The following is a 26,881-nucleotide window of genomic DNA, read 5'->3' on the forward strand; positions in this document are numbered from 1 at the left end:
TTTGAAGTCAGAACGTAAAGACAGACAAAATTCAGCTAAGCATTTTGCCCGACTTTCTAACGATTCTGCCAGGGCGCGGACTTAATCGAGTTTTTCAATATTAATATTTAAAATGCAACGTTTCTCGTGTATTGAGCGTTTTCCCTTCTCTTAAGTAACTCTTACTGACGAGTACACCATGTATGTATATTTTAATTAAGAACATTATATATATATATATACAATTATAAATAAAAGCAAAGAGAAAAAATTTTCGTTGCCAACATGGCAAAGATAAAATTTGTTTTTGCCCTTATTTATGATTGTTTTTATAATTTTCACTTTGAAAGGTATTTTTCATGTGCTGGCCCCAGAGGTGAAATTTTATCCCTCTATATATATATATATAGTTATTTATATATATGTAATGCATACATACCCATACACACCACACACACACACACAAACACACACACATAGATATATATATATAAGCATATATTATGGTCAGAGTTCAAATGTACATACATGGGGTACTCGTCTGTAAACGACCTTACTATATATATAATATATATATATATATATAATATATATATATATATATATATATATACATATATATTATATATATATATATGTATATATATATATATGTTTATTCACTCGACTGTAAAGTTTTGAAAGAATCGCAGGGGGGGGGGAGAGAGCTTTGTATGATTATTATGTAATGCACAAACATTTCGACACTTCTTATATAACTCTCTCTATATATTTATGTAAGCCGAACAAAAAGCGTGTCTGTATGTGTGTGCGTATACTTTTCTGTTGTGTATGTATATATAAATGAAATTTCCTCTTAATGATCTGCATGGACACTGTATTACATTATGCAACCATAGTGTAGTACAAATTATATGAAATGATTTTTATAAGTCAATATCGTGTTCTTCTGTGTTAGCATTGCAATTAAATCACTTCTTAAGATCATCTCTACAGATTTTCTGGAGAAATTATAGCCAGCACTTTATTTGTTAGGACAAAATCTGTATTGGCTATAATTTTTAAAGAAAATCTGTCAGGATATCCTTAACAAGTGAATTTTCTTTATGGATCATTGCAACTTATGTTTATATTCAGCCGGATTCAAGAAAATACCAATGTCACATCTGTTTGTTGTTATAAAAAACAAAGAGCGAAGTTCTTTGAGCGATACGATCGTTGGTAGTTTTACAAACCAAGGAGTGCTTTCCTCACTTTTGCATTGTATTCGTTAAGACCCTTGTCGTTGTTAAGATAATGTTTCGACATATCTGTTGTATAGCGGCTGGCCTTGGTCGTTTTTCCACAAGTCTCACACAGAAGGCGGAAGTAATCAGACGTATTTCCGCAGCAAAGACCGATATACTGGACTCCAATCTCTTTACAGGCATTTCCAAAGAATTTCATTTCGTCTAAGCTGCAGTGGAACTGGGACAAGTTGCTCGGGAAAGCAGACTCGCCTAAAAATTTGAAGACGAAATTAAGGAATAACGAAAAAGATACATAGAATGCACAAATACAATATTTTAACTTTTTTTTCGCTCTCTTTACTTATTATGAATTTCTAGTCAGTAGTCATCACATAGAGCGCTATTTCATTCTTTTTAGAAACTTCCAGCATGATATAAGGTATATGAATTGAACAGTACGACTTAATGCCTCTCCGTGTTCTTTGTGTACAAGTAGCGTTTTGGTTTGGCTTTCGCGTCTTATATCGTTCAGAAATTCGTGTTTTAACCCTTCCGAGCCCTCCACATCTATTACTTTCTCTGATTTTTAATTGTTTATTTATTGTGGATAGTTTTTGTTGCATGCTAGACGGAAAGAGATTATTAGCTAAACTCTTTCCCAATGTTCAATGAACTATTTAGTAGATCAACGCTAAGCAAATCTAACTTTCTCCGTCAGATTTCTATCGAACGGCCAAAACAGACCTAGAAGCACCCTCTACTCTCCTTCAAGCATTAGAATGATAAAATGATAAACAAGCAACAGTGGAACTCTTTGAGCCCGTAACACCGGTTTACCGGTGACTGACTTATTTTTCTCTACACCGTAGCGCCGCTTTACTGGTAGAGTGTATCTGGAAGCCACGTATATGGTCAGATAAAGTTAGGGAGGTCAGAGCTCAAAGGGTTAAGTCTCAAATCACCAGCCCGTCTGACAGATCAAATCGAACCGGTAGCGCCTCCTGGTAGCACTGCTAAGCGAAAGACATCTGGAAATTATTTATAATAGTCCCCGACCGAAAAGTCCTCCGGAACAGACTAGTCAGTCGGTCTTGGTCAACGCCCTGAGTCTCCCCTAGGACGTCGTCGCACTTTCCCGCCAATAATCCTCTATAGACAGCTAAAGTGGAACATCCACCGAACCTATTGCCCGACTATTAGAGGGAAGTCAGCATTCGCCACCACTTTTGCCCGACCTTTCAAACGGGGACTTTTGGCAAAAGAAATTACAAAAATAAACAAATTTGGGAGAAAATGGGGGAGGGCGGGCGGAAGTCTTTCCCTCTTTTTAACCAAATCCAGTGCTATACACACATATATATCGATGCATGTGTGATTGTTTAAGTACATTTGAATGTGGGTCTATGTGATCATGTGTGTGTGTGTGTGTGTGTGTGTGTGTGTGTGTATGTGCCTGTGACAATCAAATGTTTTCAGTTTCACTTTGTCTTTCTTCTCAAATGAAGTACCAACCATATAAACATGCTGAAGGTTAACAGAACCGACGCGAGAAACAAAACCGACGTCAAATGCGAAGCCAAAACCGAAACCCGTTGAACCAGAAGAGCAGTTGTCCGTTCAATAATTGGAACCAATGAAAACAATAATAATAACACAAAGTAAGTAAAAAGAGCAAATAAAACATCAAACCTGTACAAAGATCCTTGAGCGATTGAAATGTTACCATTTTCTCATCAGTGCGATAGGTGACGGGCAAAGCTGATATTGGGCCCTGAAAATGTTAAAATGATGTTAACAGGTTGTTGCAGTGACAGGACAAAAACTTTCAAAATAAGAAAAAAAACTTTGCAGATGAAAGACAATATGTTACCTTACAAGCTTCTCTGACCCTTTTCAGGAGAGGAACCATCGCCTTTGGTCCCATGCTACAGTTGAGGCCTACAACTGCAGCTCCAGCTTCTTCGAGTTTCCTGCAAGCTTCCTCTAATGGGATATTATCCACCGTGTGATCCTTCGTAGTAGGGGCAAGGTTTATTACTGCAGGTAAACCTACAGTAAAACGTAAAACAGAATGAAATAGATTTGTGTCGGGGTTTTGTGAGATAAGTAACCCAGTTGTTTTATCAAATGAACTGGCAATTCGTTTGGTTATAACGTTAAGTGGCTGTGTATACTAGAGGCAGTTGTGTCTTGAACGTAGTTCTTTGGTAGAACCAGCGAACTACATCATGGAATGCAGCTGGGTCTTTCATTTACAAATACAGGACATCCGATGGGCTACCAAACCGCTATCATGATGCTTGGTCGAACCGAAGCTATTGTCATTTGCTCCAGATGCCACGCAATGGCATCTTGTGGTTTCGAAGCGCACGTCTTAGCCAATCAGCCACATTTACATCCAAAATTCCATTTCCAGATTCCCATTGTACACGTTCAGCCAAAGAACGAGATTCTGGGAGATCGTCGCGCTGCTAGAAATAGTAACTGTATAGCCTTCTGTATAACAAATCCATAAAAAAATCTAATACGTTGCTCGACTTAATATCACCCGCTGATCTTATCTACCATTAACAGAGTCCACTCTATCGTATTTAATGACATAAAAGACACGCGGTCATATGAGATGCAGTCCAATCTCAGCAGCGCATATTCAGGGGAAAATGCTTTCCATACATTAAAGCATGGAATATGGGCCCGATTTTGCAGATAGAACCTAGCATGGTTATTTTCCAGACATTTTTAAATGTGCATCTTATATGCCCTGAAATATGTATAACCTCATTTTCATCCACCGTACTTCGGGGGCCTTCCAAAAAGTTCCCACCACTGTTAATTCCTGTGACTGAGTCGTTTATAATAAACATACCTACATAAGAAAATCACTCACCTCCACCGTAAGCTTTAATGGCTTCCAAACACAACATGGATTCTGCGAGTGAATAGAAAGTTTCTCCTAAAATGAAATCGGCTTTTTCTTCTTTGGCCCATATCACTTGCTCCTGAAAGTAAAATGAATTTCACTGAAATATACGAAATATAGGTATAGGCTTGGGTGGTGCGTGTTTCCGGGTTCGTCACTGCTGAACAGAATCCCGAAATCCTTAAAAATGTTTTAGCTCGAAGGCCGCGGCCATGATTACGGGATAATTTACTTAAACATATACTCGGATTATTTTAAGCTTTGTTATTACGATTTGATACTCTTCTACCTGTTTCAGTCATTTGACTGCGGCCATGATGGAGCACCACCTTTAATCGGACATATCAATCCCAGAACGTATTCTTTGTAAGCCTAGTACTTATTCTATCGGTCTCTTTTGCCGAAAGGCTAAGTTACGGGAACGTAAATACACCAGCATCAGTGGTCAAGCGATGTTGGAAGGAACAAACACAAACACACACACACATACATATACATATATATACATATAGGATGGGCTTCTTCCAGTTTCTGTTTGTCAAATCCATTCACAAGGCTTTGGTCGGCCCGAGGCTATAGTAGAAGACACCTGCCTAAGGTGCCACGCAGGGGAACTGAACCCAGAACCATGTGGTTGGCAAGCAAGCTACTTACTACACAGCCACTCGGAAATTTTGCAAAAGCACATCGTTTACATGCTTGTGTTTGTGTGTGTGCGTGTGTGTGTGAGAGAGAGAGAGAGAGAGAGAGAGAAGTGGGAGAAAGAGAGAGAGAGAGAAAGAAAGAAAGAAAGAAAGAAAGAAAGAAAGAAAGAAAGAAAGAAAGAAAGAAAGAAAGAAAGAAAGAAAGAAAGAGAGAGAAAATGACTAGAATAATAACAAAGCAGGTAAAAGTGAAAACAAAGTACAACATTATGTTTGACGCCCAATGAGAGTCCCAAAAAGTGGGAAAGCCTTTGCGGTTTCGAACTCAAACCCCGCCCCAGAGTGTCTTCTATTATAGCCTCGAGCCCACCAAAGATTTGTGAGAGGATTTAGCTGACGGAAACCGAAAGAAGCCCGTTGTATAAACACACACACACACATTAGTTAAATATATTCAATGAGAATATTATATCCTGAATTTATATTGAGTGCTCAATTGTATCAAAGTTTTAATACCTTTAAAGTATTTATATATTTAATACGAGCGATTATATACATATATATTTTAATAATATATTATTATTAATATTAGGAAATCAATATCAGATAACTCTTCAGAAAGTTACATACATGTGAAAAGTAATTGTTGTATTAAAAATATATAAATAAATAAATATAAATATGTATAAAAAAATATATGTAAATATGCATGAGAATAAATATATAATGTATTTGACAGTTTAAAAGAGAGAGCAAATAGTTTAAACTGTCAAATACATTATATATTTATATTCATGCATATTTACATATATATTTTTAAGTGGAGTTAAACGCAGGTGTTATTTCTTTTACTTCCGACACATGTTTCGAAGATATCACTGGTATTATTTTTTTCTGTGTTAATTGTTAACAAGGGAAAAATACACACATTTATATATATATCTAATATAGGATAACATTTTTTTCGAAAACATTAATTTTATCAATGGCCAGCATATTAAAAAAGTTCTTTTAAAGGTTAAATTTATAAACAAGGGCAACAGAAAAAATTTCTAATGCCAAATATGTCGAAATAGACTTAATCGTCAATAACCATATAAGTTATCACTATAAGCACGTATTTCGAAGAAAACCGACAGAAATTTCTATAAGTTTTATATATATATATATATATATATATATATATCGACGGGTAATAAGAGAGTCATTGCGTCGAACGAAAATATCTCGAATTATTTGTCTTCTTTGATGTTATACTTGAAATGGCACGACTTTGGCAAACGAGTGAAACACCTAGAATCAGCATAAACGCCGAGCTACAGCATGGCCATGTTCAAATGACTGACAACAGCAAATAGATCTTGCTACGTTCTCCTGGAATTAGCGAACTATCTTAGGTTGACGAGAGAAGGATGACCTCCCTTTGCAAATACCATAGGGGCACAGAAAGTCTGCCTAAAGCCAGCTGGAGACGATGTTCCCCTGGGGCTACAAGCTACAGTAACACCCACCCTTAGGGGTTAGCCGTATTGAGATGGCAAGTATGCCTCACATCTTTTCTTTATTGTATATTTCTTCGGACCAGAGGTGGACGGGAGGAGTTTTTATGTAGTTCCTCAACCTGCCTGAAATAGCAGTCAAAAATTTTCTCAATTTCACATCTTTACGTTGCTTCGAGTAATCTAGGCTGACATATACCCAAATTAAGGAATGGTCACAGCTGGAATGTCTTTGATCGTAGAACATCAGAATCAAGTTTGACTTGGAATTAAGAACATCAACAACAGTAGCTGCAGCAACAATAACAACAACAACAGCAACAGTAGCGATATTTCGAACGACTCCGCGAAACGACATTTGTGATTTGTGATGTCGATTCTCCTACTAAAAATAGCAGCCAAATCTCCCTCGAATTGCACCCTCCTGAATTAAAAATAAAGGTAGGCGCAGGAGTGGCTGTGTGGTAAGTAGCTTGCTTACCAACCACATGGTTCTGGGTTCAGTCCCACTGCGTGGCACCTTGGACAAGAGTATTCTGCTACAGCCTCAGGCCGACCGAAGCCTTGTGAGTGGATTTGGTAGACGGAAACTGAAAGAAGCCCGTCGTATATATATATATATATATGTGTGCGTGTGTGTATGTGTATATGTTTATGTGTCTGTGTCTGTCCCCCCAACATCGCTTAACCACCGATGCTGGTGTGTTTAAGTCCTCGTAACCTAGCGGTTCGGCAATAGAGACCGACAGAATAAGTACTTGGCTTACAAAGAATAAGTTCTGGGGTCGATTTGCTCGACTAAAGGCGGTGCTCCAGCATGACCGCAGTCAAATGACTGAACCAAGTAAAAGAGAGTATCAAATGAGCTACCTCGTGCTCGTTTTCGAGGCTTTTTGCATTTTTAGCTCTTTGATATCACACTCAGCCTGTCTCCCTGTTTAATACCACTCTCTGGTCCTTCAGAGGTCATAGCGGGGACCACTCGGTTGCAAGATTCGGGCCTTAGTTCTCTCAGTCCCCAAGGCCCTTAAAAAGGTATCCTCATCTATTCTCTTCTTTTTCCAGGATAAACGATTAAAAATATAGAAAACAAAATACACAACTTGGAAACAAATAGATGTCAACCTTAAACATAGCGTTGGCGGCATCTACAGCATCCTTGTCGCCAGGGTTGAAAACGGTGGTGTTGTTCACGTTCCCCGCCATTAAAGTCCCTGTGTTATCAGCCACTTCGCGTGCTATTCTCAAAGCTTTTCTGTTCAACTGTTCCACTTCGTCCTCACGTCCGACTACGCTCATCTTGTGACGGTTACCATAATACTGTGGGCAGAAAAAAAACAAAACAAAATATGGATTCACAATAAAGTTGTAATAGGTAGACAGACAATATCAAAGGGTGAGAGAAATGGTGGTGGTGGTGGTGGTGCAGTGGCTGCTGCTGTTATTGAACAGAAAGGCTTCCGTAAGAGGAACCAGAGAACGAAACATCAGACTTTAATTGATAATAATTATTAGGACCTGCAAGGGAAGACACACAAACCCGAGTATGGCATGGATAGACTATTGTAAAGTATACGATATGATACCACACTGATCGATAACCACATTCCAGGATAATAAGAACAAGGGAAATGTACGGAGGAGCAGGAATCACGAGAAGCCTTATATGGAAGAGGATGAAATGTTTGAGAACTGAACTGACAATAGGGAATCGGGTATAATGAGAGGCGAAAATAAAGAGAGGAATCTTCCAAGGGGACTTTGTGTCCCTACTGATCTTTGTGCTGGGAATGATTCCTTTGAGTGAAATACTACGGAAGACAAAGTTGGAGTATGATCTGGGAAGAGATAAGGGAAAACTGAACCCCTGGAAGACCTGAAGTTGTTCACAAAAAATGAGGCAGAACTGAACAGCCTTGTCCTGTCGGTGCGGATTTTCTAGAATGTTATTAAGATGGAGTTCCTCTCAGGAGAGAAGTCATATGGATGCCAAGTGATGAAATGATGAAGGCAGTTAAACCTCAATCCAGTTATAAATACTTGGGAATCCTTGCGGCAGATGGAATTAAACACGACCCGAAAGAAAAGACAAAGAATGTGTCCCTGCGGCGAGGGAGAAGAATATTGGCTTCAAAGCTGAATGCCATAAACATAATTTCGGCAATAAACTCGGACGCAGTCGCAGTCGTTCCGTAAGGCTCTGGGATCCTGAAGTGGAGAGAGGAGGAGGAGGAACTAAAGGAGATGGACAGGAAGTCAAGAAAGCTCCTAACAATGCATGGAACCCATCATCCACGTGCAGACACTGATCACTTTTACATGAAGAGAGCAAATGGAGGAAGGGGACTGATAAGTGTGGAAAACTAAACGCAAAAGAAATCCCAACAATGGCTGAGTGGACCTCGGCGGAATTTCATTTGAGAACGTAGCGGCAGACAAAATACCGCTTACCATTTCGCCTGGCCTACTAACAATTCTGCTCAATATGTAAAACTTTGAGATGCTTTTTGGTGCGCTAGTCCTGACAACAATAACATTTTAGGTCAAAAACCTGCTCGAAAAATGGAACACACAAGACGGGATCACATGTATGCAACGTGTATTCTATAGAAGCTAGACAGCTTTCTGGGTTGCGACGCATACCGTATAGGATATTAAGATTCCACAATGTTTAACCCGTGGGTAGAGGCAGATTATATGAATTGCGGCGATTGGGGGTGGGAAGAGATGCAATAAGAAATGCAGCGTTTGCTGCAAATTCCATATAAGGCAATATGGTGGGGTTGAAATGGGAAATGCAAAACTTGATATATATGTATGTGTGTGTATGCATATATATATATATATACATATATATATATATATATATATATATATATGCATATATTTCTATCTATATATATATATGCATATACATATAAGAGAGAGAGAGAGAGAGAGAGATACATATACATACATATATTTATATAAATACTTTATATATATTTATATAAATTCATATACATGCATATATTTATAGAGAAAGATAGATAGCTAGCAAGCTAGCTAGCTAGCTAGCTAGCTAGATACATAGATAGATAGATAGATAGATAGATAGATAGATAGATAGATAGATAGATAGATAGATAGATAGATAGATAGATAGATAGATAGAAACATACATACATACATACATACATATGCATACACACACATAAATATGAGGGATGCGATCAAATCTATCGCACACTAGATGTAACATCGAGTGCAGTGTTCGCTGCAACATCCATATAATACAAATGACATGAAGGAAAAAGAAAATGCAAGACTTTTTATAAATAAACTTATATATGTCGTATGTGTGTATTCCTGTGTGTGTGTGTGTATACATATATATATATATGCATATATTCATATACACATATACATACATACACACATAGAAATATATGTTACGTTTTGCTTTTTCTATTTCCGCCACGTTGTCCTTAGCTTATATGGATGTTGCAGCGAACACTGCACCCGATATTACATCGGGTGCGCAATAGATTTCATCTCTTTCCTCACATTTATGACCCTGAGTCAGTGTTTGTACATGTGATACTTGAGTGCGTGTGCAAGTACTCACATCTGTATGCGCATGTCAGCACGTGCGTGTTTATGTGTATGTGTGAGTGCACTTGTGTGTGTGTGTGTGTGTGTGTGTGTGCACACATGGATATTTCTGTGCATGTGTACGTGTGCATATGCATGCGTATATGCGTTTGAGTATGTGTGTGTGTGTGAGTGCTGTAAACGTACAGTGAAAGCCAGAACGACGTCACTTCCTGCATGGACGAATTCTTCGTGCATATTTTTGACAAGATCTGGGTGTTCTATGACCACTTCCGGTACCATTGCACCAGATTTCAGATAGCCACGTCTGTTGAACTCGAACATGTAACCCTCCGCAGCAAATACTTTCTCCCCAGCACTCAAACGGTCTTGTAAACCTAGAAAGACAAAAAATGGGGAAGAAAAAACAAAAACAGCAACAATATTATTTAACCGAAAATATTTTGGATTGTTTTATAAATTCTTCTTTTCTTTCTTATAACATTTTGTTTTTTATTCTCTTTTATTTTCTACTTGTCATACTATCATCATATCTTCCACCCTTATTTGCTTCAGTCGTTCGACTGCGGCCATGCTGGTGTACTATCTCGAAATTTTTTTAGTCAAATGTATTGATCCCAGTACTTATTTTTCAAAAGCTTCGTACTTATCCTATCGGTTTCTTTGGCCGAACCGCTAAGTTACAACTAATAATGCCCTACTTACGAAAAGAGAAAAATGTTTCTTGTATTCACACAGGAAAATATAAGTTCTCTAAATTTAAGTAATTGATAAATACATAATTAAATCATAGAATAGCAAAACTATATAATATAATATAATATGATACAATATAATATAATATAATATAATATAATATAATATAATATAATATAAAATAACATAACATAATATAATCTCTCTATATATAAATGGCAAAATGTCTGTGTGTGTGTCCTTTATGCAAATCCACAATTATTCAGTTAGAGGTCTCACACTTTCTATGGTCATTCAAAACCGTCCAAGGGTGGTCGAGCACATCTTTACATTTCCCCAGTCACCCCGCAAAGCCATTAAAAAATCAATAGAAGTGACTTTTTTGTGAATTTTCTATCCAAAACCCAACCAAAATGCCCGAAACTTGATACGCCAATTGAATGCCAGCTAGCTGTATGTGATTGGTCGGAGATTTGGACAGTACTTGCGTCTATGTGCGCATGCACGCAGCTGTATATGCATGCACTAGCACTATGACCCGGCAATAGTGCTAGTATAATATACAACATTGATAATTTTTGACATCAAGATGTACCTCTCACTGAAGAATTTATATAAAGCCTTTGAAGTTTCAATTCCGCTAATATAATTCTATTCCTCCAAAATATTTACTTAACTAAACTAATAATAATGATTACACTGGCGAAAATAAATTTAAGACCGATGATAAAAGTTCTATTTCTTACAAAATATTTTGTTTCTAACACCATACAAATTATTTCTATCTTTTATACCTTATGCAGAATTTACTTCTCTTTCGAATGATGCAGACAATAACTATTTTCATACAACTTGAAGAATCCTAATGCCAAATAAATATAAACGTTTCAAATTTATATTAGGGTTAGCCACATTTAAGTGGCAAATATACTTCACGATGTCGTGCAGCTACTGTCTATACCTCACTCAGAGATTTATTATTGCTTATATGTATATATATATATATATATATATATATATATATATATAGATAGATAGATAGATAGATAGATAGATAGATAGATAGATATATAGATGTGTGTATATTTCCCTTGTTAACAATTAACACGGCAAAAATATATAAATAGTTACCAGGGTAGCACACACACACACACACACGCGCGCGCGCGCGCGCGCACGCACGCACGCAAAATGAAGATGTGATAGTCGCGGCTAGAAATCCTTTTGATATGATTACTGAGACCACCTATCTGCTCGATCAGGACTGACCCGGGGCTAAACAAACAAGTCAAAAAACATAACAGATTTTTTTCACACTTACTTTTTCCGGCAGCCATCGTTTCCAGTCGTTGTTCTTCGCTCTTCCTTTCGTGTTTCTCTCTTCGAGCTTTTCCTCTCTGCTGCCGTCTTCAACGCCGAATGCCAAGTGTTTCGCTCTGAGAGCAGCGTCTCTGCTAGGAAGACGCGATGCCGTCGCTCTTATCGGTTAGCGGCGGCGGCGGTGGGCGGCAGTGGTGGTGGTGGTGGTGGTGGTGGGTGTATATGTCTACGGCGGCGGTGATGTTGGCGGCAGTGATGACGATGGTGGTGGCCATGAAGGTGTCGGCGGCGGCGGCGGCTGTGGTTGCGGCGGTGGTGGTGGTGGTGGCGGCGGCGGCGGCGGTGAAGGCGGCGGTGAAGGCGGCGGTGAAGGGCGTCTGTGGTGGTGGTGGTGGTGGTGGTGGTGGTGGTGAGGGCGGTTGTGGTAGTGGTGGTGCACACGGTGGCGGCGGCGGCGGCGGCGGCGGCGGTGATGACGGTGCGGTGTGAGGTGGGGTGATGGCGGCGGCGGTGCTGCTGATGCTGGTGCAGATGCTGGTGGTGACGGTGCGACAGGGGTGGGGTGGGGGGAACGCAAGTGATGTTAGTGGTGGCGGCGTGGGATGTGGGGGTGGGTGGGGGACCTTGTATTACAGCGTAATGTTTAAAAGTTGTTGAATTTGTTAACTGGATGTTTTTGGTTAATCTCATTTGAATGATTGGTGGGAGGGTGGGGCAACGGCAGCTGGGGTGGTGGTGGTGGTGGTGGTGGTAGTGGTGCTGGTGCTGGTGCTGGTGGTGCTGGTGGTAGTGGTGGTGGTGGTGGTGGTAGTGGTGGTGGTTGTGGAGGTGGTGGTATTGGTGGTGGTGGTGGTGGTGGGTTGATGGGACCGAACCCGGAGCCAAGTTGTTGGGGGTGGGGGGCAAACTTCTTACCAAACAGTCACTTACGTATAATATTTATGCGTCTTTACGATCTGAGTTCAAATTCCGCCGAGGTCGACTTTGCTTTTCATCCTTTCGGGGTCGATAAATTAAGTACCAGTTACGCACTGGGGTCGATGTAATCGACTAGTCCCCTTCACCAAAATTAGCAGAAAGGAATGTTTGTTGTATAGAATATACGAGGATTACTGGAAAGTTCCTGGCTTTGGGCAAAAGAAAATACAGGAGAATCAGTTATGATTTTATTCACCATATTCCCCTTTCAGATTCACACACTGATTGCAGTGGTCCTTCATTTTTCTAAGCCACGTAAAAGAACTCGGAAGATTGGACCTCCAGCCAGACCCTTCACGATACCTCTAAAAGCCAGCAACTTTTCAGTGCCCTCCTTCCCACTTGTATGTTATATGCAGTGCGCATTTAAAAGAGATCTTTTCTTCCAAAAGGGTGTTCTTTCCAATTGCAACATAAATAATGTTAGATTGACGTCAACGGTCATTAATGGCGGTCAGAGAAGAAAGCTAATTCGAAGACTACAGATTCAGTCCATCACTGGAACTGTAAAAATCTGTAAAGCTTTCCAGAAGTTCATCATTTAGATATATATGAGCATGTCTAGATATGCAACAATATGCATGAGAATACATACATAAAACATACAAATGTACGAAATAAATTAACCACACAATACGTACAGCAACACCGGGTTGTTAATTTGTTTACTGGAAGGCGACACTTTTCTCTGTTGATGCATCCAAAAGTCACATTTGACAAACCACATCTATAGATCTAGACCTTTCTAGATTCTTCTTCATTTGTCTTTTTCAAGTCAACCAGAAACAGATCAATGCTTCCCCCATCGCAACACAGCAATTGAGCTTTCGATTCCCATACAATATAATTTAAAGTTATATGCAGTTCCAACTTTATTACTGGCAATGTCTGGTGAACTCAACTTCACCATTTATATTCAAACCGGTCATATCAGGCCAAAATATTTAATCTGTTTTATATGGAAACTGACCAGATCCAACCTTTCTCACCAGCCCTACAATGCCATTCTAAAATTAAACAATCACATCATTGAAATCTCAAAGCTGATAATCCTTTCTGCTATAGGCTAAACAGCGGTGGTGTAACCCCCTACTGTCACGTTCACGTTAGATTGACAGTATACAACCATTCTATCGCCCCACTACCGTACATATCTCCTTGAGAGATTTAGAAATTTAATATTTCTGATTTTGATAATCAGTGAATAAGCTTCACTGAAAATTAGATATATATACATTTGCGAATCGCGACAGAGATTCGCGGCTGACGGTTTTTTTTTTTTTTGTTTTGTCGGATATTTTGGATTACGTTTATTGTTGTGTCGCGGTTGTGAGTTCGAATTCGTTGGTGGAAGCTGTTACGGCGTGGTGAATTGTGGAAGTTTTTTTTTTGGAAAATGCAAGCCCAAACTTATGCAGGAGCGGCAGGCAGGGGTCTGGCTACGAGCGAACTGCAGTTGGAGGAGGTTTTTGTCGAGAAGAAGAGCCTGAAGGAATACTTCAACAGTTTCAAGAAGGAGGGTGACTGCCCGAGAGTCACACCACCAGAAGACGAAGTGAAAGAAGCAGAGATGCGTATCGTGACATATAGAACGTGGAACGTGGCTTCGAAGAAAATAGAAGTGACAGAGGTGGATGAAATTGAGAAGTGTTTGCAGGAGATTGAAGAAAAAACTACCTTCTATAATAGAGGTAAAAAGTACGCAACGTGGTAGTTCATTTTGAGAACGAAGCTGAAGCAAAGAAGAACGCTACAAAAATACTGAAAAATGAAAACAAAATTGTATTTTAAATGAAACTGCGAGCCTGGGGAACTCGTAAGACATTCCATTAACCCATTATAAATAATTCATTTTCATACCATACTTTTCGATCTTTTTATTATATGTACCCCATGTCCTGTCTTGTAATGTCCCCTCTTAATTCGGGCCATTGTGCCTATAATAAAGATATTATTCGCGGCTGACGGGCATCTGCTACTCTAGACCGATGAAGAACAATGATCCTGAAACATGCGTGTCTCTAGATGCCGGCCTGCCTGCTGGGGGGGGGGTGTTTGTCTCCCCTTCGTAAATGTATATAAAGACACGGGAAAAAATGTATCGAAGCAATCAGAAAGCGTCGATGCTTCCTAGGGCTAAACAGCGGTGATGTAATCCCCTACTGTCACGTTCACGTTAGATTGACAGTATACAACCATTCTATCGCCCCACCACCGTACATATCTCCTTGAGAGATTTAGAAATTTAATATTTCTGATATATATAATATATATATTATATTCATACACACGTACATTCAAACCGTTTTATATATATATATATATAATATATATATATATATATATATATATATATATATATATATATATATATATATATTATATATATATATATATATATATATATATATATATATATATATACATATATACACGCACACCCAACAGGCTCCTTTCAGTTTCCGCCTACCAAATCCACTCACAAGGCTTAGGTCGGCCCGAGGCTATAGTAGAAGACACCATGCAGTGGGACTGAACCCGGAACCATGTGGTTGAGAAGCAAGCTTCTTACCACGCGAACTTCGTAAGTGTGATGCCTTCAGCGATGTAAACAGATATATATTATTACGTACTTTGTAAAAAATTCGTTTTTAAATAAGGAAGACATCAAAATGCCGCAGAAAAGGATTTTATTTATCGATTCACAAAGAAAAGAAATCTTGATTTCAAAATTAAGAATTATGCATACACAGAAAGAAAACACTGGCGCCAGGCACTGAACTTTTCAATATTGGTTTCAAATTTTGAACGCAAGGCCAGCTGTTTTCGCGAAGGAGTGAATCAATTACATCGACCCCAGTGTATAACTGGTATTTATTTCATCGACCCCGAAAGAATATAAGGCAAAGTCGACCTCGGCAGAATTTGAAGTCAGAGCGTAAAGACAGACAAAATTCAGCTAAGCATTTTGCCCGACGTGCTAACGATTCTGCCAGGTCACGGACTTAACAGAGTTTTTCAATATTAATATTTAAAATGCAACGCTTTTCGTGTATTGAGCGTTTTCCCTTCTCTTAAGTAACTCTTAATGACGAGTACACCATGTATGTATATTTGAATTAAGAACATTTTATATATATATATACAATTATAAATAAAGGCAAAGAGAAAAGAATTTCGTTGCCAACATGGCAAAGAAAAAATATGCTTTTGCTCTTATTTATAATTGTTTTTATAACTTTCACCTTAAAAGGTATTTTTCATGTGCTGGCCCCACAGGTGAAATTTTATCCTTGTTATATATATATATTATATATTATATATATATATATATACATATATATTTATTTATATTATGTACATGCATACATACCCATACAACACACACACACACGCAAAGACACACACACACACACACACAAACCACACACACATATATATATATATATATATATATATATATATATATATATATAAGCATATATGATGTTCTGAGTTCAAATGTACATACATGGGGTACTCGTCTGTAAATGACCTTACTATAATATATAATATATATATATATATAATATATACATATATACATATATATATATATATATATATATATATATATACATATATACATATATACATATATATATATATATACATAATACATATATTATATATATATATATATAATATATATATATATATAATATATATATATTATATATGTTTATTCACTCGACTGTAAAGTTTTGGATCATTGCAACTTATGTTTATATTCAGCCGGATTCAAGAAAATACCAATGTCACATCTGGTTGTTGTTATAAACACAAAGAACGAAGTTCTTCGAGCGATACGATCGTTGGTAGCTTTACATACCAAGGAGTGCTTTCCTCACTTTTGCATTGTATTCGCTAAGACCCTTGTCGGTGTTAAGATAATGATTCGACATATCTGTTGTATAGCGGCTGGCCTTGGTTGTTTTTCCACAAGTCTCACACAGAAGGCGGAAGTAATCAGACGTATTTCCGCAGCAAAGACCGATATACTGGACTCCAATCTCTTTACAGGCATTGCCAAAGAATTCAATTTCATTCTTACTGCAGTGGAACTGGAACAAGTTGCTCGGGAAAGCAGCCTCGCCTAAAATTATATTAAATCCACCTTTATCATCTGGTATATAAACGTACAAGTAATTCTCAATAATTTCATTTTTCAAACAAGTTGTATCCCTTAGCGGACATAATAATCTCATCATAATATCAAATGGGATTAAAAATTTGAAGACGAAATTAAGGAATAACGAAAAAGATACATAGAATGCACAAATACAATATTTTAACTTTTTTTTCGCTCTCTTTACTTATTATGAATTTCTGAAAATTTCTAGTCAGTGGTCATCACATAGAGCGCTATTTCATTCTTTTTAGAAACTTCCAGCATGATATAAGTACATTTGAATGTGGGTCTATGTGAGAGTGTGTGTGGGGGGGCGTGTGTGTGTGTGTGTGTGTGTGTGTGTGCCTGTGACAATCAAATGCTTTCAGTTTCACTTTGTCTTTCTTCTCAAATGAAGTACCAACCATATGAATATGCTGAAGGTTAACAGAACCGACGCGAGAAACAAAACCGACGTCAAATGCGAAGCCAAAACCGAAACCCGTTGAACCAGAAGAGCACTTGTCCGTTCAATAATTGGAACCAAAGAAAACAATAATAATAACACAAAGTAAGTAAAAAGAGCAAATAAAACATCAAACCTGTACATGGATCCTTGAACGATTGAAATGTTACCATTTTCTCATCACTGCGATAGGTGACAGGCAAAGCTGATATTGGGCCCTGAAAAAGTTAAAATGATGTTAACAGGTTGTTACAGTGACAGGACAAAAACTTTCAAAATAAGAAAAAAAACTTTGCAGATAAAAGACAATATGTTACCTTACAAGCTTGTCTGACCCTTTTCAGGAGAGGAACCATCGCCTTTGGTCCCATGCTACAGTTGAGACCTACAACTGCAGCCCCAGCTTCTTCAAGCTTCCTGCAAGCTTCCTCTAAGGGGACATCATCCACCGTGTGGTCCTTCGTAGTAGGGGCGATGTTTACTACTGCAGGTAAACCTGCGATAAAGCATAAAATAGAATGAAATAGATTTGTGTCGGGGTTTTGTGCGATAAGTAACCCAGTTGTTTTATCAACTGAACTGGCAATTCGTTTGGTTATAACGTTAAGTGGCTGTGTATACTAGAGGCAGTTGTGTCTTGAACGTAGTTCTTTGGTAGAACCAGCGAGCTACTCCATGGAATGCAGCTAGGCCTTTCATTTACAAATACAGGACATCCGATGGGCTACCAAACCTCTATCATGATGCTTGGTCGAACCCAAGCTATTGTCATTTGCCCCAGATGCCACGCAATGGCATCTTGTGGTTTCGAAGCGCACTTCTTAGCCAATCAGCCACATTTGCATCCAAAATTCCATTTCCAGATTCCCATTGTACACGTTCATCCAAAGAACGAGATTCTGGGAGATCGTCGCGCTGCTAGAAATAGTAACTGTATAGCCTTCTGTATAACAAATCCATAAAAAAATATCTAATACGTTGCTCGACTTAATATCACCCTCTGATCTTATCTACCATTAACAGAGTCCACTCTATCGTATTTAATGACATAAAAGACACGCGGTCATATGAGATGCAGTCCAATCTCAGCAGCGCATATTCAGGGGAAAATGCTTTCCATACATTAAAGCATGGAATATGGGCCCGATTTTGCAGATAGAACCTAGCATGGTATTTTTCCAGACATTTTTAAATGTGCATCTTATATGCCCTGAAATATGTATAACCTCATTTTCATCCACCGTACTTCGGGGGCCTTTCAAAAAGTTCCCTCCACTGTTAATTCCTTTGTGACTGAGTCGTTTATAATAAACATACCTACATAAGAAAATCACTCACCTCCACCGTAAGCTTTAATGGCTTCCAAACTCAACATGGCTTCTGTGAGTGAATAGAAAGTTTCTCCTAAAATGAAATCGGCTTTTTCTTCTTTGGCCCATATCACTTGCTCCTGAAAGTAAAATGAATTTCACTGAAATATACGAAATATAGGTATAGGCTTGGGTGGTGCGTGTTTCCGGGTTCGTCACTGCTGAACAGATTACGGGATAATTTACCTAAACATATACTCGGATTATTTTAAGCCTTATCATTATGATTTGTTACTCTTTTATACTCTTTTTAATCATTTGACTGCGGCTATGCTGGAGCACCGCCGTTAGTCGAACAAATCAAACCCAGGACTTATTCTTTGGAAGTCTAGTACTTATTCCATAGGCCTCTTTTGCCGAACCGCTGGGTTACGGGGACGTAAATACACCAGCATTGGTTGTCAAGTGATGTTGGGAGGAACAAACACAAACACACACTACACACACACACACACACACACACACACACACACACACACACACATGTACATATATATACGAGAGAGAGAGGGAGAGAGAAAATGATTCGAATAACCACAAAGCAGGTAAAACAAGGTATAACATTATGTTTGACGTCCAATGAGAGACCAAAAAAGTGGGAAAGCCTTAGACGTTTCGAGCTCAAACGCCGCCCCAGAGTGTCTTCTATTATAGCCTCGAACCCACCAAAGATTTGTGAGAGGATTTAGCCCACGGAAACCGAAAGAGGCCCGTTGTATAAACACACACACACACAAATGTATGTATATATATATATATATATATATATAGTAAAGTAAATAAGATGGCTAGCAGCAGGCTGTTTCGCCTCATACCGAAGGAATTAGAAATGGCAGTCAAAGACTGTTTTTTCCATTTTCCGAAAGTGGAGATTCCAAAAACGAAGGCCCGTGTATGTGAGTCGCACGGGCCTTCGTTTTTGGAATCTCCACTTTCGGAAAATGGAAAAAACAGTCTTTGACTGCCATTTCTAATTCCTTCGGTATGAGGCGAAACAGCCTGCTGCTAGCCATCTTATTTACTTTACTATATACTGAACCTTACAAAGTTCCTGACGATGAATTTGTCGTATTTACATACCGAAATTTACCGGTAAATAATTATTGGTTACATGAAAAACCACAGAAAATTATTTACCATTTTTATTGCATTATATATATATATATATATATATATATATATATATATAAATCTTTAGTTAAATATGTTCAATGAGAATATTATATCCTGAATTTATATTGAGTGCTGTATTGTATCAAAGTTTTAATACCTTTAAAGTATTCATATAATTAATACGAGCGATTATTTACATATATATTTTAATTATATATTATTATTAATATTAGGAAGTCAATATCAGAAAACTCCCCAGAATGATATACACGCGTAAAAAATAATTGTTGTAGTATTGGAAATATATAAATAAATAAATATAAATATGTATAAAAAATATATGTAAATATGCATGAGTATAAATATATAATGTATTTGACAGTTTAAACTATTTGCTCTCTCTTTTAAACTGTCAAATACATTATATATTTATACTCATGAATATTTACATATATTTTTTATACATATTTATATTTATTTATTTATATATTTCTAATACTACAACAATTATTTTTCACACGTGTGTAACTTTCTAAAGAGTTTTCTGATATTGACTTCCTAATATTAATAATAATATATTTGAGGCTCTTTGCATTTTTAGCTCCTTGATTATACACTAAGCCTGTCTCCCTGTTTAATACCACTCTCTGGTCCTTCGGAGACCACAGCGGAGACCACTCGGTTGCAAGATTCGGGCCTTTGTTCTCTCAGTTCCTAAGGCCCTTAAAAAGGTATCCTCATCTATTCTTTTCTTTTCCAGGCTAAACGATTAAAAATATAGAAAACAAAAAGCACAACCTGGAAACCAATTCAGTAAAAGACTTTCAATAAATAGATGTCAACCTTAAACATAGCGTTGGTTGTATCTACAGCATCCTTGTCACTGGGGTCGAAAACAGTGGTGTTGCTTAAGTTCCCCGCCATTAAAGTCCCTGTGTTATCAGCCACTTCGCGTGCCATTCTCAGAGCTTTTCTGTTCAACTGTTCCACTTCGTCCTCACGTCCGACTACGCTCATCTTGTGACGGTTACCATAATACTGTAGGCAGAAAAAAACAAAACAAAATATGGATTCACAATAAAGTTGTAATAGGTAGACAGACAATAGGATTTTCTAGAATGTTATTAAGATGGAGTTGTTGTCAGGAAAGAAGGCATATGGATGCCAAGTGATGAAATGATGAAGGCAGTTAAACCTCAATCCAGTTATAAATACTTGGGAATCCTTGCGGCAGATGGAATTACACACGACCCGAAAGAAAAGACAAAGAATGTGTCCCTGCGGCGAGGGAGAAGAATATTGGCTTCAAAGCTGAATGCCATAAACATAATTTCGGCAATAAACTCGGACGCAGTCGCAGTAGTTCCGTAAGGCTCTGGGATCCTGAAGTGGAGAGAGGAGGAGGAGGAACTAAAGGAGATGGACAGGAAGTCAAGAAAGCTCCTAACGATGCAAGGAGCCCATCATCCACGTGCAGACACTGATCACTTTTACATGAAGAGAGCAAATGGAGGAAGGGGACTGATAAGTGTGGAAGACTGCGTGCGTATCGAACTCGAGAGTTTAATGAGATACCTAGACCAAAGTAAGGACAACTTGCCAATATCAGTTAGGAATGAGGGAGTATTGAAAGCAGTGAAAAAAAAGGAAAGAACAAAGAAAGAAGTACAAAAGGACATAAAGAAGAATTACGCAACAAGAGACTACACAATCAATTCCATGTAACGGCAATAGAAGTTGCTGGAAAACATAGGGCGGATTGGCTGTAGAAAGGAACACTAACAAAAGGGGCTGAGAGCACTATACTAGCTGCGTAAGACCAAATTTTGGGCACCAATTGGAATGTGCAAATGTCTCCGCTGTTCTGCATCTGTAATAAAGTTGATGAAACCATTGCTCATGTCACGAACGAATGCCCAAGACTTGACCAAAACCACTACAAGTTGTAGCGAATCAATGAGATAGTGAAAGTGGTATATTGGAAATTGTGCGAAAAGTGGGGCTACAGACAGGTAACACGTGGTATAATCACAAATTGCAGAAAGTGGCGGAGTCGGAGATTAGCAAAATCCTCTGGGATTTTCCAACCCAAACAAATCAGGTCCCGAGCATAACAGACCGAATCAATTGGTGCTCAACACGATTATAGCTGCAATATCCTTAACTGGACACGAAATGCGCTAATCAAAATAGACATGAAAACAGGATTGAGGATGCACCACCCCAAATCTGACATAGAAAGATTATATATACAAGGTATAAAAGGTGGTAGAGGCCTTATACAGCTAAAAAAATATATTACGAAATAAGCACCATAGGATTGCAAAGCTACCTACTTCAGAAAAACTAATACAAATAGGCACAAAACACGAACAAAACGAAAAACAGTTTACAGTCTTTAAGGAAGCTGACAAATACAAATAAGAAGCCATACTAACTAACAACTATGAAGAAAAAGAAGAACCAACAAAAGCTGTAAAACAACTGAAATCTAAACTAAAACTGGGACAGCAACGGATCATGAGAAAACGATGGCAAGAAAAGCCTTTTTATGGTAAATACTAGGTTAAACTAAACGCAAAAGAAATAGACAAAGCAAAATCCCAACAATGGCTGAGTGGACCTCGGCGGAATTTCATTTGAGAACGTAGCTGCAGACAAAATACCTATTTCTTTATTACCCACAAGGGGCTAAACACAGAGGGGACAAACAAGGACTGACATAGGTATTAAGTCGATTACATCGACCCCAGTGCGTAACTGGTGCTTAATTTATCGACCCCGAAAGGATGAAAGGCAAAGTCGACCTCGGCGGAATTTGAACTCACAACGTAACGGCAGACAAAATACGGCTTAACATTTCGCCCGGCGTACTTACGATTCTGCTCAAAAAGTAAAACGTTGAGCTGGTTTTTGGTGCGCTAGTCCCGACAACAATAACATTTTAGGTCAAAAACCTGCTCAAAAGTCGTACACAAAAGACGGGGGCACATGTACGCAACGTGTAATCTATAGAAGCTAGACAGCTTTGTGGGTTGCGACGCATACCGTATGGGATATTAACCTTCCACAATGTCTAACCCGTGGGTAGAGGTAGATTATATGAATTGTGGCGATTGAGGGTGGGAAGAGATGTATTAAGAAATGCAGCGTTTGCTGCAAATTCCATATAAGGCAATACGGGTGGGGTAGAAATGGAAAATGCAAAACTTGATATATATGTTTGTGTGTGTATGCATATATAATATATATATATATATATATATATATATATATATAAAGAGAGAGAGAGAGAGACATATACATACATATATTTATATGTATACACATATATTTATATAAATACATACACATACAATCAACCAAATATGAACCATTTTGTTATACAATGCGTCTCCATCTCACCTTTAACTTGAAAATACCCTCTTCCCAGAACTGACGTGGTTTCATGACAAAGAATTCATCAAGGTATCTTTTTACCGCATCGAAGGAATTAAAATTTTTACCATTAAGACTATTCTACAGAGACCTGAAGAAGTGGAAATCCGAAGGAGCAATAGCTGTAGAATATGAGGGTGGGGTAACACATCCCAACCGAGCTGCAGCAATTTTTGTCTGGTTCCCAAAGCATCAAATGCCGAAAATGAACTTTCTTATCTTCCATTTTAAAGGGTTACAGAATTAACACAGGTTATAGGAACGTAAACCTTCTTCCACGAAAAGCTTAAACTGTGCTCTAAATGGAGGTGTAGTCAAATCCTATTTCATGGACTCAACCATGTTCTAAAATAAGTCAAAAGGTAAGCTACTATAGATCGGCACGAACTTTCTGGACAACCCAATATATAAATATATATATACAGTATAGTACTGTTTCTACTTCGTGGATTTTCACCTGTCGTGGGAGGGTTTGGGAACGTAACACCTGCGAGAGTTGAGGGATTATTGTACGTGTGCATATGCATGCGTATATGCGTTTGTGCATGTGTGTGTGTGTGTGAGTGCACACATGGATATTTCTGTGTGTGTACGTGTGCGTATGCATGCGTATATGCGTTTGTGCATGTGTGTGTGTGTGTGAGTGCATTAAACGTACAGTGAAAGCCAGAACGACGTCACTTCCTGCATGGACGAATTCTTCGTGCATATTTTTAACAAGATCTGGGTGTTCTATGACCACTTCCGGTACCATTGCACCAGATTTCAGATATCCACGTCTGTTGAACTCGAACATGTAACCCTCCGCAGCAAATACTTTCTCCCCACCACTCAAACGGTCTTGTAAACCTAGAAAGACAAAAAATGGGGAAGAAAAAACAAAAACAGCAACAATATTATTTAACCGAAAATGTTTTGGATTGTTTTATAAATTCTTCTTTTCTTTCTTATAACATTTTGTTTTTTATTCTTTTTTATTTTCTACTTGTCATACTATCATCATATCTTCCACCCTTATTTGCTTCAGTCGTTCGACTGCGGCCATGCTGGGGTACCATCTCGAACATTTTTTTAGTCAAATGTATTGATCCCAGTACTTATTTTTCAAAAGCTTCGTACTTATCCTATCGGTTTCTTTTGCCGAACCGCTAAGTTACGGCTAATAATTCCCTACTTACGAAAAGAGAAAAATGTTTCTTGTATTCACATGGGAAAATATAAGTTCTCTAAATTTAAGTAATTGATAAATACATAATCAAATCATAGAATAGCAAAACTATATAATATAATATAATATAATATAATATAATATACAACATTGATAACTTTTGACATCAAGATGTACCTCTCACTGAAGAATTTATATAAACCCTTTGAAGTTTCAATTCCGCTAATATAATTCTATTCCTCCAAGATATAAACTAATAATAATGATTACCTTATATATAAATATAATTATAATGATACGGTCTTAAACTAATTTTGCTGGTAAATTTGAAACGTTTATATTAATTTAACATTAGGATTCTTCAAGTTGTATAAAAATAGTTATTGTCTGCATCATTCGAAAGAGAAATAAATTCTGCATAAGGTGTAAAAGATAGAAATAATTTGTATGGTGTTAGTAACAAAATATTTTGTAAGAAATAGAACTTTTATCATCGGTCTTAAATTTATTTTCGCCAGTGTATATATATAGCCAGTTGGAGGAGATGTCTTTCTGGGGCTACAAGCTACAGTAGCATCGACCCTTGAAGGTTAGCCACATTTAAGCGGGAAATATGCTTCACGATGTTGTGCAGCTATTGTCTATACCTCGCTCAGAGATTTATTATTGCTTATATATATTGTTTAAACCTCGCCAAGATAAATATTTAAACCACCTGAGGAATGACTGCGACTCAAAAATTTGAAGAAGTTAGCAGGCATGAAACGATCGTCTTGTGATATTAATTATATTTTTTTTAATAATTTTGTTATATATTTAAATAATATAAATTAAATAATCTTATGTATTGGCTTAAGTTTTTCATTGTATGATTTGCCTAATAGTGGTTTTGTCTCTAATTTAATATAATATAATATTTTACTATAAAATTGGATTCAATCCTAAATCTGATTTTTCCCTGTAAGTTTGGATTTATTCCCTAATATTTATTATTAATTTATATATATTATATAATATATATATATATATATATATATATATATATATATATATAAATAGATGTGTGTATATTTCCCTTGTTAACAATTAACACGGAAAAAATATATAAATAATTATCAGAGTAGCACACACAGAGACACACAGACATCCTGTTAAATGAAAAAATGGAATAATCACGATGGGAACCCGCTTGGGGAGAGGTCTGCTCCCTCGGGAACTGAGTTACGGTTAAGCAACATAAACACCAACAACTCTTTTCGTTTTTTTACTTGTTTCAGTCATTTGACTGTGGCCATGCTGGAGCACCGCCTTCAGTCGAGCAAATCGACCCCAGGACTTATTCTTTGTGAGTCTAGTACTGATTCTATCGGTCACTTTTGCCGAGACGCTAAGTTACGAGGACGTAAACATACCAGCATCGGTTGTCAGGCGATGTTGGGGGGGACAAACACACGCACACAAACACACACAGACAGACAGACACACACACACACACACATACACACACACACACACACACGCATGCACCCAAAGTGAAGATGGAAATCCTTTTGATATCTATATATATAAAAGTGAAGTTGTGTGAGTGTCTCCTACGATTTAGATTCCTAACTACTCCCACATTTTGCGGTGCTGTTTAACCAAAACCGGGTATCTTATAGTCGTGATTCATATCGAGCCCTTCTGGGTATTAGCACGCGTCTACGATGAGTCTACGATTTTTAAAATAATTTACCATAATTTTTTCCATTTTAAAGCATGTTTTTTAAATAAAGGGAAGTAACTCTCTAAAAATGTCTACGATGAGTCAACTACTTCAAAAAAAATTTACCATAATTTTTTTTCCATTTTTAATGCATTTTTTGCTGTTTTTTTTGCTATAACTCTCTAAAAATGCTTTATAGTTATTTCCCTTACAAACCCGAGCAACGCCGGGCGATATTGCTAGTGATTACTAAGACCACCTATCTGCTCGATCAGGACTGACCCGGGGCTAAACAAACAAGTCAAAAAACATAAGAGCATTTTTTTCACACTTACTTTTACCCGCAGCCATCGTTTCCAGTCGTTGTTCTTCGCTCTTCCTTTCGTGTTTCTCTCTTCGAGCTTTTCCTCTCTGCTGCCGTCTTCAACGCCGAATGCCAAGTGTTTCGCTCTGAGAGCAGCGTCTCTGCTAGGAAGACGCGATGCCGTCGCTCTTATCGGTTAGCGGCGGCGGCGGAGGCGGTGGGCGGCAGTGGTGGTGGTGGTGGTGGTGGTGGTGGTGTATATGTCTACGGCGGCGGTGATGTTGGCGGCAGTGATGACGATGGTGGTG

At 37.9% G+C, this 26,881-nt stretch overlaps 2 protein-coding genes across 3 annotated transcripts; both read right to left on the reverse strand.

Moving 5' to 3' along the window:
* Window positions 1-583: 583 nt before the first annotated feature.
* LOC115222737 (betaine--homocysteine S-methyltransferase 1-like) lies at window positions 584-26,776 on the reverse strand. Of its 2 annotated transcripts, XR_005003288.1 has the most exons (8): window positions 26,605-26,776; window positions 24,055-24,245; window positions 20,802-20,996; window positions 18,814-18,925; window positions 17,793-17,971; window positions 17,612-17,693; window positions 16,622-16,994; window positions 584-1,104 (listed from the first exon to the last, which is right to left on the reverse strand). XR_005003288.1 is itself a non-coding variant. In XM_036511810.1 (7 exons), the coding sequence occupies exons 1-7, from the start codon at window positions 26,618-26,620 to the stop codon at window positions 16,723-16,725; spliced, it is 1,047 nt and encodes a 348-aa protein (XP_036367703.1). In that variant the 5' UTR covers window positions 26,621-26,776; the 3' UTR covers window positions 16,601-16,722. The 2 variants fall into 2 exon arrangements, 1 of the variants encoding a protein (XP_036367703.1); XM_036511810.1 differs by lacking the exon at window positions 584-1,104 and having other exon boundaries at window positions 16,601-16,994.
* On the reverse strand, window positions 1,146-12,071 carry LOC115223003 (betaine--homocysteine S-methyltransferase 1-like). The gene is made up of 7 exons (XM_029793427.2): window positions 11,883-12,071; window positions 10,052-10,242; window positions 7,397-7,591; window positions 4,096-4,207; window positions 3,079-3,257; window positions 2,898-2,979; window positions 1,146-1,478 (listed from the first exon to the last, which is right to left on the reverse strand). The coding sequence occupies exons 1-7, from the start codon at window positions 11,896-11,898 to the stop codon at window positions 1,207-1,209; spliced, it is 1,047 nt and encodes a 348-aa protein (XP_029649287.1). The 5' UTR covers window positions 11,899-12,071; the 3' UTR covers window positions 1,146-1,206.
* Window positions 26,777-26,881: the final 105 nt, after the last annotated feature.

Source organism: Octopus sinensis, linkage group LG21 (assembly GCF_006345805.1).
Source record: "Octopus sinensis linkage group LG21, ASM634580v1, whole genome shotgun sequence".
Lineage (NCBI taxonomy): Eukaryota > Metazoa > Mollusca > Cephalopoda > Octopoda > Octopodidae > Octopus > Octopus sinensis.

Excerpts from the sequence above, each read along its gene's own strand:
- LOC115223003 (XM_029793427.2), bottom strand. Across the intron at positions 7,592-10,051 it reads ACGTCGTTCTGGCTTTCACT|TATTATGGTAACCGTCACAA; the intron begins GTACGTTTACAG and ends TTCTGCCCACAG. Across the intron at positions 4,208-7,396 it reads CCGCCAACGCTATGTTTAAG|GAGCAAGTGATATGGGCCAA; the intron begins GTTGACATCTAT and ends TTTTACTTTCAG.
- LOC115222737 (XM_036511810.1), bottom strand. Across the intron at positions 17,694-17,792 it reads GGGTCAGACAAGCTTGTAAG|GGCCCAATATCAGCTTTGCC; the intron begins GTAACATATTGT and ends TAACTTTTTCAG. Across the intron at positions 16,995-17,611 it reads GTTCAAGGATCCATGTACAG|GCGAGGCTGCTTTCCCGAGC; the intron begins GTTTGATGTTTT and ends ATATAATTTTAG.